Source organism: Anolis carolinensis, chromosome 4 (assembly GCF_035594765.1).
Source record: "Anolis carolinensis isolate JA03-04 chromosome 4, rAnoCar3.1.pri, whole genome shotgun sequence".
NCBI lineage: Eukaryota > Metazoa > Chordata > Lepidosauria > Squamata > Dactyloidae > Anolis > Anolis carolinensis.
The window spans coordinates 211,702,198-211,716,891 of record NC_085844.1 but is presented as its reverse complement, the minus strand read 5'-3'; the positions used below and the strand labels follow the sequence as shown (position 1 = coordinate 211,716,891).

Here is a 14,694-nt window from a genome sequence, read left to right as displayed (position 1 = left end):
TCAGTTCCTTCCTGTAATTTTTTTCTTACAGCCCTTGGTATTCATTGGCAGTCTCCTATCTAAGTATTACCCAGAGCTGACCCTGCTTAGCATCCAAGATCAGACTGGGTCTGGTACCTTTTCTAGGCCCCAAACAACAGGTTTTAAGCATAATTCCTGCATGATAAAGAGCTAATATGGTGTAATGTCTTGAATGCTGGACAAGAAGTCTGGAGACCAGGACTTGAATTTCTGTTCTGTCATGGCAACCGCTGTCTAATGCTGAGCAAGCCACCATTTCTCAGTCTCAGAGGAACGCAATGGCAAACCAGTTCAAAATAAATTTTGCCAAGAAAACTTCTTGAGAGGGTCACATCAAGCTAAAGGGAACTTGAAGGCGTGTGACAACATCCACAGGTGTGATATCCACATTAGTTCGCATTAAAATCAGTCAACCTCAAAGGTGCCTTTTTAGCTTCTCCAAGTTTGACCCAGATATTGAGTCTTTGTTAATATACTGACTTCATTTGGCTGCAAGTGTGAAAAATCCCTAGAAAGCTAGTAACTATGAGGCCATGCTACGTCTATCCCTTGCATTCCTCTCTTTTCCACTTTTCCTTCAGTACAACATATGTACCACTAACGCTTATTTGTTTGAGGTGGAGGAGTGAAGTTGTATTTTGGATAAGTGGAATTGCTGGTGAGCATTGGTACTTATCTTGTACCACCAATTGATATATAGCTTAGTTTTAGCATCTTAGATACCCAATTTCTTTCCAACTCTTTGGGTGGCTGTAACAAATTAAACTTTTTCTGGGGGGCTTGTTTTCCATCTTTCTGCGAACTAATCATCTGTTTTAGTCAATCAGGAAATAATGTTTTGAATATATCGCATATTAGTGGGAAAAAAGGGCCAAGCCAAGAGAGAGAAGGAAGAAGGGGAGGGAGAGGTTAACTTTTTCATCTGTTCATTTGTAAGTTCCTTCCAACTCCTTTTGCATTAGTCTGTAATTTATCAAGAGAAAATCCACATGCACATTTGTATTTAAATAGTATCAAAATACACATTTTGAAATGTGTTTCATTAGAAAACATACACATATGATTCAAACTGTGCCTATCTAAAATACATTTCATCTTAATATCAGACTTTGATGTGGATATTTTAGCCAAGAACTACATAGTCAAATTCAGAGAAGTGTGGAATTTACAGGATAACTGCTCTGCAATCTACAAGTTAGTTCAGGAAGCATGGATAAAGTCAGTTAGCATGAAAATCCAGGAGGTTCATCAAGTATCCTTTATTAAAAGACCTTTTAACAGCAAAAGCAGAACTGGAGAAGTAAAAAAGCAGCGTTTTAATTTTTGTATACTTTTTATCATGTTTTAATTGTTTTGTTTTATAGTATATTTGTTGCTGGCCCTTGTGGCAGAATGTAAGCCGCTCTGAGTCCCCTCAGGGAGAAGGGCGGGGTATAAATGCATGTAATAAATAAATAAATAAATAAATTTTCAAGTCTAAGGATCATTGGCTATAATGAAGGCATTGTGTAAGTTGCAACTGTACAGAATCTTGGAGGCAATATATCTCACATTCTTGCTCAAATAGATAGAGTCAAAGTTCAACATTTCAAATACTCTCCTTCTAGAGCAAAGGATACCCAGGTGTTTTGATACAGTATCTGTAAACAATCATTCCTTAGTCTGGTGCCTTTCCAGATGTGTTGAACTTAAACTCCCGCCATCTCTAGCCAATATGTTGGATATATTATATATCATAATGTTTTTTTTTAACAATCTGAGCATCAGTTTTAAGCAGTTCCTTCCCTTCTGTTTGTACCTGTTTGTATTTCAAAATCTTTAGTTCTTCTCTTCCTTCTCTTTCTATATCTCAAAATACACTCCACTACACACATTCACCATCTGTTTAATGAATGAACACTTGGAGATCTTGGCATATAGTTGCATGATTGCATTCTGCAGCTGCTAGCAAGGATCTGTAGCTGCAGTGAAGAGATGATCAAATCCAGAAAATATATTCAGGGGTAGCTAAAATGGCCATGAAACAAGACACAACAAAATCCACAAAGAAGTGATACCTGTTTTTGGACCAACTAAGAAGCCCAAAATAAATCATGTAAGCTTCAGAAGCTGCAATGGCTTCTTTATCATACAAAAGATGTTAAAAGTCACTTAGGAAAAGAAAAGTAACAATACTAGAGTCACAGGTATTGTTTCTGATGCAGTTAAGTTGACCTTGAAAAATCTAAATGCATAAGACAATGGAGATTCAAAAGCTGAGATGATGCTTTTTAGTTACCTCCTCTACCCCCCCCCCCCCCCAAAAAAAAGGAGAAGATACCAGTGTATTGTGGATTTTGTTGTATTGGACAACTGTTCCAATAGGATTCTGTCCTTTTCATCTCACTTTTGTTCTCTAGCAAGATTTCTAGTCACACTTACTTGCCAACCAAACCCATCGTTGTGTGTTAAATGTGTCTAGGGACGCCTAGAATTCTGGTTACTGATATGGAGGGCAGTAAGATACTCTTTCTTCTTCAGATGTCTCTGGAAAGGAAATTAAAAGGGCCTCTTTACCTCCTTCTGCTGCCCTTTGTTGGGTGACTCATATTACTTTGACTGGGGCTTGTGAATTGGAAAGTCAGAGGTCAGCACAGATGGCCTATTTGGGTTTCATTGCATATGGCTGGTGATAGGATAAGGAAATGATGCCAGTTGGGGCTGGTATCATGACAAAGGGTGGCAGTCCTGTCTACTTGCCTAAGGTTATAATAGTAGTACCAAGGTAGACCAGGCAGATATTCTGTCAATGATCCAGTTCCAATTCAGAATCCAGACTTACAAATACAGATCCCACAAAAGCAGAAATGCAGTTACCCACCCATCAAGCGTTCTCTCTATGAGCTGGTGCTAGCAATTGGTAAAAATGTGCCACATTAAACTAAAGCATCCACTTCTGCTTTATTTAGTGATCTTCCCAGCCAAGCAGTTGGCTGACATTGGTAATGGCACACTGTAAATGTCACAGGAGAAAAATATGTTCTTCCTTAAATTATCATCTGCCAGTTTCCTTCTTTAACACTCATCCTGGGGAATCACCACCCCAATCCTTTCGGCTGGTAATAGATAAATAAAGTATTAGGTGCAATATACCTCAGGTCTGCTACCTTGTTTTCATATGAATCCTTTCTGGTTCAAGAAAAGGGGTTGTATACATTTAAAATCTTATCATTTTAACAATTCAGTGCCAGATAAATGGAAATAATGTGTTGAATTAATTAGCAGGTCAGATGTCAATGAAAAAATAGATGATTTGACATCAGACTGAGAACAAGTTTTTATCTTTTGATACTGTAAGTACAGAGTCCTGTACCTAATGCATAATTTATTGCATGACATGGATTCTCAAGAACATTTTTATTAAATACAGGTTTATAGTGTGGTACATTACAAAATATTCAGGCAAAAGCTACAATTGCTTCCAACAGTCATTTGCGTATAGATTTTTCTTTTATCTGTGGAAACTACCCAACATTTAAACATGTTGTTTGTAATTATGTTGTTCCTTACTATTAAAGAAACAAACTTTTAGGAAAAAACCTCAACAATTGGGTTTGGAGTAAATCTGTGTGGGTGATCATTGCAAAAGGCTTTCTAATCTGAAGCTTTCACTGCACATGGAAGGTGGCTTCAATGTTATTATTTGGAAGTTTATTGGCTAGTTACTTCCTTGTGGGCAAACCAAACAGCTGTATGTAAATGGGATACACTGACATGAATGCTGTATTGTGAATGTGGATTTTCTTGGTACAGAACATTTGGAGTAGATAAAATGGAACATGAACATCCTTGTTTATGCTCAGAAATTGCATTTAATAACTCAAATGCTGACTGTTTCTGGGGGTGGTACAGTACTACCAAAAAAAAGAGGGAATTTCCCCAAGCTTTGTGATAACTGAAGTTGTGTAGGTCCATTATAGTAGCACAAAACCTATCACAAAACCCTTGTCCTTAAGCAGGAGTGGCCATATGATGGGTCCACTGCCACTCTCCCGTGCCTGGCACTCTCGTGGGGATACACAGACATAGAAATACCTAAAAATAGGGGGAAAAAATGCTGGGAGCTGCCACTTCCTCTTCCTCCTCTCTCTCTCTCTCTTTGTTGAAAACTTGGTATTTTTTTTTAAAAAAATGTGGGACTGGAATTTATTTCAAAGTGAATCACCATTCCTAGAGGCTTTCAGGAAAGGTACTTCATCTTATCCCCCCCCCCCCCCCGCCCTGTTTGTCTATAAAAGGCAATCTGGTGGGTCAGTGACTGCAGGAGTGCTGTTTCTTGCTCAAAATAACCACATGCAAATGTTGCACTGTATAGGTCCCAAACCACAAAGATTGATATCAGTTCAGGTTTCTCTATCAGGGAAATACGAACTGGAGATGTGCTTTAGACAATTTTTCTGTTATTTTTGATATCGTTACTTTTTCAATTAAAAAACCTCTAAGGGTGAATTTTACACAGAATAAGTGCTGAACGGTGAATAGTTTTGAACTGTGCAGTATTTGAAGACATCAGAATGACAATTGTTAAAATTACTAATTGCTTCCTCCAAGGATAAAATGTACAGAGATTTACATCACAGAAGTGATTATATGTGTCTGGCCTTTTCAGAAATGAATTCATAGTAGAAACAAATCTACCATATGTCATTTTTACACTACTCTTCATGGAAGAGGAAAATGCAAAGCACCTGAAAAAATGAATGCAGCTTTTATTTTGTTTAAGGAAAGGAGAACAAGTTTTCCCTTTCTTGCTTCCAACACCTGCTTCTCTCAGACTCTATCTTCGGAAAGAAACTTCTTTTTGTTCATGGTATTGCTGAGCTACTGTACCATGTGGGCAGACTGACAACAGTTCCTCAGCCTTAACTTGTCCTTGATTCTCCTTCCTGAACTTTCTAAGCAAGGCCATTTGGCGCCAGTCTGCTGGCTGCCATGCTTGTATCCTGCTCTGTGTTCTGAGAGATGGTGATTGAGTTGAAAAATTACCTTCCTATGCATGAACACTTTGCAAAACATACTGGGTTATTTTTCTGATTGAACTCAGCCCAGGTTTCCAGACTATATTAGTGTCTATGAATATAGAACTAAGAAACAAAGGTTATCTGTACATATTCTCTGAGCAAGCCTAAAAGTTGTGATTTTGTTTGTAATACACATGAGTAAAGTAACTGAGATGTTAAAGGCATCTCTATTAGTTATAAGCATGCACTAAAAGTTGGAATTATTTTTTTCTGTTGTTTGAACAAACAGAATGTGGGTAAGGCGCAACAAGAATGCTTGAAAATAATGTCTCTGTATTAAAATAGTTATCAGTATTTTTCTTTGATATGACAATGTCTGAAGTTTTGTTTTAGTTTTGTAAAAATGTTTAGTTGTTCTGTGCTTTTGGAAATAAATCAGAACATCCTTTGAACCACCCAAAACCATCAAAGAAAATGTCAATCTATGCTTGGGCTAAGACAGGGGTCCCCAAACTTTTTACACAGGGGGCCAATTCACGATCCTTCGGACCGTTGGAGGGCCGGACTATAGTTGGCCACCAAGCAATAAATAATAATAATAATAATAATAATAATAATAATAATAATAACAGCAACAACAATAATAATAAAAAAGAGGGTTGGAAGAGGCCCTTTGGGCTATTGAGTCCAATCCCCTTCTGCCTTTGTGCACCGAAAGCACAAGCAAAGCACCCCTGACAGATGGCCACCCAGCCTCAATGTTAATAATAATAATAATAATAATAATAATAATAATAATAATAATAATAATGATAATACAGGGTTTTGGAACACAATACTCCTGACCTCACAATCGTGTTAAAAAACAAAGTATGAATTGTCAATGTTGCAATCCCTGGTGACAGCAGGATTGAGGAGAAACAACTGGAAAAGCTGACACAATATGAGGATTTAAAGATCGAATTACAAAGACTCTGGCACAAGCCAGTCAAGGTGGTCCCAGTGGTGATTGGCACACTGGGTGCAGTGCCTAAGGACCTTGGCCTGCACTTAAACACAATCGGTGCTAACAAAATTACCATCTGCCAGCTGCAGAAGGCCACCTTACTGGGACCTGCACGTATTATTAGCTGATACATCACACAGTCCTAGGCACTTGGGAAGTGTCTGCCGTGTGATCCAGTACAACAGCCAGCAGAGTGTCTGCTGTGGACTCATCTTGTTGTGTTTCTAATAATAATAATAATAATAATAATAATAATAATAATAATAATAATAATAATAATAATAATAATGGTTGTAAGAGAAAAAGAGACCCCTTGGGTCATTTAGCCCAACCCCCTTCTGCCCTTGTGCCGTGGGGGCCGGATAAATGGCTTTGATGGGCCGCATCCGGCCCCCGGGCCTTAGTTTGGGGACCCCTGGGCTAAGATCTTCTTCACCATTAGTGTAATGTAAACATGTGGTATATTCTCAGGTTTGGAGCTTTCTTTATATTTTGGACTGTTTCTTGAAGAGCTAACATATGTCCTAGCTATGCTGAGGAGTCTGTTTTACTCAGTATTGCAGAAAATGTAACTGTTTATACAGTATCTAACTTCAGTGTAACTAGCTGCAATTAAGATACGTATTGCTGTTATGCCACTAGCTAGAAAATGCAGACATATGCATAATAGTTTTTTATGCTAGCATAGTGCATTAATAGGATACTGGCCTTAGCTTCCTTTCATGAACTATTGGAAGAATGGATGCTGGTGTCTATTGCTTAGCATTTACTCCATGACCAACTTTTCTGTTTCCTCTGTTTCAGCTGGGATGAGAGCAGTTCCATCAGCAGTGGCCTCAGTGATGCCTCAGACAATCTCAGCTCAGAAGAATTCAATGCCAGCTCCTCTCTCAATTCATTGCCTTCTACTCCTACAGCTTCCCGCAGGAACTCTGCCATAGCGGTAAGGTAGTCTGCAAATATTCGTAGTGCATTCAGAAGCTAATATTTTTGTGTTTTTTTTTTTCAACAGTTGAAATTGGAGAAGGAATCTAAATGGAATCAGTACTTCTTATTTCTCTAGTATGAACTGGTTAGTTTGAAATAGAATCATTACAATTTTATTAATTTTTATAAACATTGACTTTTTATGTTGAGTGTGTATATGTTTTTGAAGACCAGTAATGGACAATAGAAGTGAATTTTAATTTAAGGTACTGGAGAATCACTGCTGGTCAAAATAAACAATACTGGGTTGTGGACCAATAGTCTTATTTGGTGCAAAACAACTTCCTTTGTATTTAGAAGGCTGGGGAGTGTTACGTTGTGAGAGAACTGAAAGTACAAAGCTGACTCCATCTCATTGTGGTACTTATCTTACAGCTACGCACAGACTCTGAGAAGCGATCTCTGGCAGAGAGTGGGCTGAACTGGTATGGTGAGCCAGAGGAGAAAGCTCAGAAGAAGATGGACTATGACAGTGGGAGCCTGAAAATGGAGCACAGTTCCTCCAAATGGCGACGGGAGTGCTCTGAAAGCTGCGATGAGGTTCCTGCGAAAGGCGGGGAGCTGAAGAAGCCTGTCAATTTGGGCCCACCAGGTTCCTTGAAAAAGGGCAAGAATCCCCCTGTGGCAGTGACTTCCCCCATTACCCATACAGCTCAGACCCTCAAAGTGGCAGGTGAGGCTATCCAAAGCGTGCATGTGCGCACGCACACAGCTAGAGGTACACTTAAAAATACACCTGTTCCAACTTATATACAAATTCATCTTAAAAACAAAACTACAGAATCTATCTTGTTTGTAACTTGGGGACTGCCTGTATTCATGACACTGTATCTGAACTGGCACAGTTTCTTCAGATGAGTGTTGACATCTATGGCTGCTAATGCAAGTGCTTGTAATTTCTTACGCAAACATCCTTGAGATTTTTGCATATTAGCTTACATTCATTGCTTCCTGTTGGAGTACAGAAAAAGAGGGAATTGAGTTTTGCAGTCAGCAAACTATACTGTACTTTCATCAGTTTTGTGTCTTCCACTTTGAGCATGTTACATGGAAAGTTGAGGGATGGTTTTGAATCAAATCGATATTTCCTGCCAAGAAGAAAAAAGTTTAGCAGTTACACTGGAGTTACCGACTAAGAGAAACTATTCTGTTTTCTTGCCCTTGCGTCTTACATTATTAACTAATCCAATATTTGGGATAAATTTAGTGAGTAATACCTTTTAAAAATACAATAAAGCATGGCAGATTTGCATACACAGTCATATTGAACCCATTATGAAGAACTCCTGTATCCTCATCACGATAGTCAGCTGTAGAAAAGTCCCAGTACCTTTTGAGTACCCAAAGAATTTGGCAACAGAAATGCATTCTCCTTTTAACAGTTTCAAACTTTTCTGGTTTTCTGGTTGAGTCCTTTTTTTACTCTTTCTTTCAGGTAAACCTGAAGCAAAAGCCACAGACAAGAACAAGCTGTCTGTGAAGAACGCTGGCCTGCAACGCTCTTCTTCTGATGCTGGCCGAGATCGGATTTCCGATGCCAAGAAGCCTCCTTCTGGGCTCACACGAACCACCACTTCTGGTTCCTTTGGGTACAACAAAAAGCCACCTCCTGCAACTGGCACTGCCACAGTGATGCAAGCCGGTGGGTCAGCCACACTTGGCAAGATCCAGAAGAATTCCAGCATCCCTGTCAAGCCAGTCAATGGCAGAAAAACCAGCCTGGATGTCTCCAATGCTGGGGAACCCGGTTTTATGGCCCCTGGGGCTCGAACCAACATCCAGTATCGGAGCCTGCCACGCCCAGCCAAATCTAGCTCCATGAGTGTGACTGGTGGCCGTAGTGGTCCACGGCCTGTCAGCAGCAACATTGACCCCAGTCTTCTCAGCACCAAAGGGGGCATCTCTGTCTCACGACTCAAGGAGCCCTCTAAAATTGGCACAGGTCGGAGCACGCCAGTGCCAGTGAATCAGACTGACAGGGAGAAAGAGAAAGCCAAAGCCAAAGCTGTGGCACTGGACTCTGACTGTGTCTCACTCAAGAGTATTGGCTCCCCTGAAAACACCCCAAAGGGTCAAGTGGGCCACCAGACTCCTGCCAAAGTTGCCGAGCTGCCACCAACACCACTCAGGTAGGAACTGTGTGGGTTTCTAAAGATGCCTGAAGACTGATTTGCTTTTCTGTTATCAGACCGTATGCAGCAAGAGCTCTTTTCCCCTGCTGTGCGAACAAGAACACTTGCCATTGTCATCAGAAGTGTATTCTTTATTAATTTATAATGTTTGTATCCCACCATATGTTGTGTGATCTCAAGGCAGGGTCCAAGTAAAAACAAATTAAACAATTCAATTGCAATTTAACTTTTTGAACAATACAAGTAATTGAAACAGAAGGAAACATATTAAACAAGTTGGAACAACTCAAGAGGTTAAAACAGTTTAGACAATGTATATGTAGTTTTGGAAGAAATACATTAGGCTCCAAGGCTTTCATAAAAAGGCATGTTTTGACGTGGTGCCAGAAAGAAACCCAGATCAATACAAGTTATACTTTCTGACTGATTTTTGAATCTTGACTGCCATATGTTGGAACAAAGCAGTGATCTTCACTTAGAGAGACTTCATGTTAAAATTGTAAAGAATTCCAAATGAGAACTGTTTGTTCTTGGCCAGATCTTTGGATCTAACACCCTTAACATCAGTATGATGAGTACCAAACAGGTGAAAGTGACTTTTATTATTATGCTGTGTTGAAATGCCAAGGTCTTGCCAGATCCTTCAGACTTCAGCTCCCACTCATACAGGATATTCTTACAGTTGTGATGGTTTCACTGTGGACACTGGCATGGCTAGAATTCTGAGCAATGTACTCTCCCCATGCTTTGTGGTCAGGCTTTTCTTAAAATGAAAGTTCCTGTTCTCAAAAGTTCTTTAATCTTATATCCTGGTTTTATTTTTGATGCCATGATTTACATTAAACGATGAATGATATGTCCTTGGTTATGCAAAATACTAGGTCTCTACTCATAGTCGTGTCCTGATTCTCTCTTCTTCTCCTGCAGGTCGGCTGCCAAAAGCTATGTAAAAGCCCCTTCTTTGGCCAACTTGGACAAGGTGAACTCCAACAGCCTGGATCTTCCTTCTTCGACTGAACTGCATCAAATGCATGGAGGCAAACTGCAGGAGGCACACCTGACTGCAGTGAATGTGGGCAGCCACATTACATCATGCTTCACCCCAAGCCCTGCTCCAGTCCTTAATATTAATTCTGCTAGCTTTTCCCAGGGCCTGGAGCTCATGGGTGGCTTCAGCATCCCCAAGGAAACCCGCATGTATCCCAAGCTTTCGGGCTTACACAGGAGCATGGAATCCTTACAGATGCCTATGAGCCTGCACAGTGCCTTCTCAGCAGGCAACACAACAGGCCCTACAACTTCTCCTACCCCACCTGTTGCTGCCGAAGAGGAGCCCAGTGAGATGGCCTGGACAGGGAGCCCCAGGATCACACATCTGGAGAGGTAGAAGAAAGGGAATGGGGTGGCTTTTATGTGATGACATGCCCCCTTAGATCTTGGGAGGTTTTAGAAAGCAGGGCTAGGGAATCTTTGGGACTCTTGGTACTACAGCCCCAACAATCCCTTGCTAGAAGGACTGGAAGCTGAAGTTTTAAACATAAATATGTCACCCTTTCATAAAGTAGATACCAATCCCTGTGATTAAATTCTCATAATACTACCAATAAAGGGAGGTGAAGGAATTCCGATGCAGTGTGGGATCATTATATAAATCTAATTCAGCCTTTCTTTTATCTAGAAATGAGGCAAATTCCAATGACACCACTGGTGCAAATACAAAATATAGGCTCTTCATTTGAATATGCTTTGCATCCCCAAATCTTCATAACTTCTTTTCTACTATGAAGCACAGCTATACACATGCATATAATTAGAAAATACTCTTATTCACTTCCTTCCCTTCAGCTCTAATCGTGACCGGAATACATTGCCGAAGAAGGGACTAAGGTAATCCTCTTTTCCATCCTACCATTTTTCACTATGATTTTGCCAGGACATGATGATCAGCCTAAGCAATTCCAGTGTTTGTCAGAAATGAATACTGTGTATAATTCTGAGTCTTCTGTTTATCATCTTAAGCTGGGAACCTGAGCTGTTGTGGTGTTCCAGAAGCGGGGACCCGTAGTAAATCAATTTGCTATGCTAGTTTATAAAGTGGCCCACCCTGTTTCTGCTCGGATCAAAACAGAAGAAGATCTGGTTACATCCTTCATGTCTTGCTTCTATTGCTCTATACATCCGATGGGAGGAGAAGGAGCTTTGCCATTTCTTTGGAGCAGAAATCTTTGTAAATGTTATTCCTTATGAATGGCTTGTTTTATTTGTTGTTTTCTGAAGCCTGTAGTAGACCACGCCCAAGAGAGTATTATTTACAAACAATGTGCACAAGAATGAAACATTGTGCAGAGAACTATATATTGATCACCCTGTATTGATCACTTTGACTATGTTCAAAGATTTACTGGGATTTCTGCATGGATGAAGTCAGTCTCAGATTTCAGTAAGACGTTCACAAGTTGATGTGCGTAGATTGACAGCTTCAAATTTCAATTAGTTTATTAGTTCCTTCTGTTTTACTGTTGCTATATATCAGAGGCGGGGACCATGAAGCCTTCCAGGGCTGTCAGCTTCCACCAATCAAAAAGTGGTGTGAATTATGGGAGATTCAGCAATATCTCAATGGGCACATGATTCTTACCCTGCTATACAATGTGCAAAGATGTGTAAATCCAAGCTTGGTCCCTTGATATTTCTATTATTCAGGTCTTAATTAGTCAATTTCTTTGATTATGATCGTGGGGATTGGCTGATTGAACAGTGTCTAGCTGCATCTTAAATCAATTTTAGGATGACCTCCTTTCAAAATTCTGCCTGTCTCATTCTATTCCTATCTCCTGGTTTTGATAGGTATCAAGTCCAGTCCCAGGAGGAAGCCAAGGAGAGGCGGCATTCCCATACAATTGGAGGGCTACAGGAGTCAGATGACCAATCAGAACTGCCTTCCCCCCCTGCTCTTTCCATGTCATTGGTTGGAAAGGCTCCACTTACTAATATTGGTTGGTTTTCCCTTCTTATCTTTTTTCCCATGAAACAAAGCTTGGGAGTCAGTTTGTTCAGTGCTGAAGCAGATGCCAGTTTATAGTTTTCTGAGACCTCTTCCTTGTAATTTCCTTCTTTCTAAGCCAGGTGTGGGAGCTGTGTGACTTTAGATCAGGGTTGGGCAAATATTGAAGGGTAGCAGGTTGCCTCAAGCCCGTAGGAGACCTTAGAGGTCTGCACCTACTCACCACATCTACTCCTGTCAAACAAATATCAATGTTTTGCCCTTTAGAGGACAAGGGGACATTTCCACCATGTTGTGGGACCCTGCTGAACCACTGTCAACCCAGGAGAGACTTTTTAAGAACAGAAAGAGGGCAGAAATAATTTCCTGTTCACTTTCTGTTGGGCTCAAAACATTGTAGAAATCACACTCACTATTTTACAGAATGTTTGCTTTACCCCTAAAGGAACCCAGGGATTCTCCAAATACAATGGAAATGCCCTCCATATGTCATGGAGAACCTTTGAAAATATTTAAAAGTATTGAAAATATTCATAAATTTGGAAAAATATTGAAACAGACATTAATAGGGGGTCATTTGGAGATCATAAAAATCACCCTGGTCCTCAATTCAACCTTCAGGCTACACTCAGAACGATCTTATTGGCCATTATAGTTGTACATACAAGAAAAAACCAGGGAGTACCATGTTGATATAGTGCTAATTGATCATATTAGCAGTATATCATTAGTTATTAGTACTAATACAGTGTTACTACTTTGATGTAGATCTAAGCTAATAGTTCATTGTATGCTCTCATTGAAATGTTTGTTTCAATGAAGATTCTTTCAGCTAAGCATATTGCACAAAACGAAGTTGTTTCTCTTCTTCTGAACCCTGTGCAGTGATTGCAGCTCACACAGAATTGTATAAATGATCTGGAGACTAATTTTTTAAAGAAAGTTGCAGAAAACTGAAAAAAAAATCCCTGCAAACACAGCATAGGGAAGCTTTCATACCTTGGTAGGAAGCAAGCTGTGCAATCCTATAATTTCTATAAACAAATTTAAGGAAATTCCCGATCTGACTTAGCTAAAGTTTAGGCATAAACCATTCACATACCCTTCCTCTACTTCCTGTGCTGTCTCCCTTCCCATGCCTTTTTGCCATATCCATGTTTCTGGCATTAGTCAGAAATGAAATTATTATTCTCAATTCGACAGTCTTTTCTGCAACTCACACATTGCAGATGGATCCCTGAAGGTCACAGTTTGAATTTGAGTTAATTGTAAGGGCAAAGGGCTTTCTGTTGCAGCCAGGCCTGTAGCGAGGGGGCGGTTTTAGGGGTTCAACCGCCCCCCGAAAATTTTCAGGTTATAAAAAAAACCTGGTTTACTCATGAATTTTAACTGGTTAACCAAATCCCCATGCTAAGTCTATGAGACACAAAACATTAAGAGCCCCTCCAGGCACTATCTCAAACAGATATTGACAGGTTTGTAGCGGGGAGGGGTGTGTGCTAGGGGTTAAACCCCCCCCCCCAAATTTTCAACCCCCCCCCCGAATTTTTTTTCTTGCTACGGCCCTGGTTGCAGCAGTAGTATTCTCCCCCTCCCCCCAGATATCCATACTCCATCATTCTTTTAATAGTATAAAAAGCCACTCTCAACACTAATGTAACTAGCTGGCATCATCTTCAGAGACATTTAGGGAAGGAAAGCTGATGGCATCCCAAGCTCCCCACCTGCTCCATCTGCCAAAGTTTCTGATATAGACTGTGGCTTTTAAATTGTTAATTGGAGAAACACAGGGCACATCCAGACTGATTAAAAAGACCAGACTCAGATTTTGTACCTATTCTTCCCCATTTTTGTTATGAAGATCCATACGTGTTGTTTATCCCAGAATATTTCCTCTTAGCTCCTAGCACAAAAACTGTTTATACCAATTCCCCAGGTTCAGTTATTTTAACTCAGTATAAAATTGGAGGAAACAGGAAGAAAATGTGGAACTTATCAATCAGTCTGAATGCACCCAGAGAGAGAGAGATGAAGGAAGACTCAGTATTGTCCAAATAACTTTCTCACTCTTTTTCCAAAATAACAATAATCATTATAACCTGGGCCTTTCTGGGTTTTTGTGGGTTAATTTTGAAAGAAGCCAGACTTATTGGCAATAGCCTTTGCCAATATAGTTATATAAGCTAATTGGAGATTTTATAAAACTTTTATAATAAGGGGCTTTTATCAAAAATTTAGTTCAATCAGTTTGGGAAACTTTCCCAAGATTGATCAAACAAGCTAAAGAATTATATGGCTCCCTTATGCAAAAATTCAAAGACATATCTGTGTTAGTCTGGAATATCAGTATGTTAAGAAATTTTGTAATTTAGAGACTAAGCTTTCACAGATGTTCCTGAGGAAATAAATTGACTTAATATCTACACAGGGCAAATAAAATGTACTGTACTCACCTTAAAACCACTACAAGCAGTGCACATGACGTATGGTGAGTTACACAACAGAAGCACTGCTTCCAGCCATTAAACTGGTACAAAAACTACA

At 39.9% G+C, this 14,694-nt stretch overlaps 1 protein-coding gene across 9 annotated transcripts in view; it reads left to right on the top strand.

The window, feature by feature from the left end:
- nav1 (neuron navigator 1) overlaps positions 1-14,694 on the top strand; it is a 365,889-nt gene that overhangs the window by 306,562 nt on the left and 44,633 nt on the right. For all 9 annotated transcript variants that reach the window (XM_062978713.1, XM_062978712.1, XM_062978711.1 and 6 more), the window contains 6 exons: positions 6,832-6,970; positions 7,390-7,687; positions 8,450-9,143; positions 10,074-10,529; positions 10,992-11,033; positions 11,994-12,142. In XM_062978713.1, the coding sequence (XP_062834783.1) occupies positions 6,832-6,970; positions 7,390-7,687; positions 8,450-9,143; positions 10,074-10,529; positions 10,992-11,033; positions 11,994-12,142 (1,778 nt within the window). The remainder of the gene's footprint in view (positions 1-6,831; positions 6,971-7,389; positions 7,688-8,449; positions 9,144-10,073; positions 10,530-10,991; positions 11,034-11,993; positions 12,143-14,694) is intronic.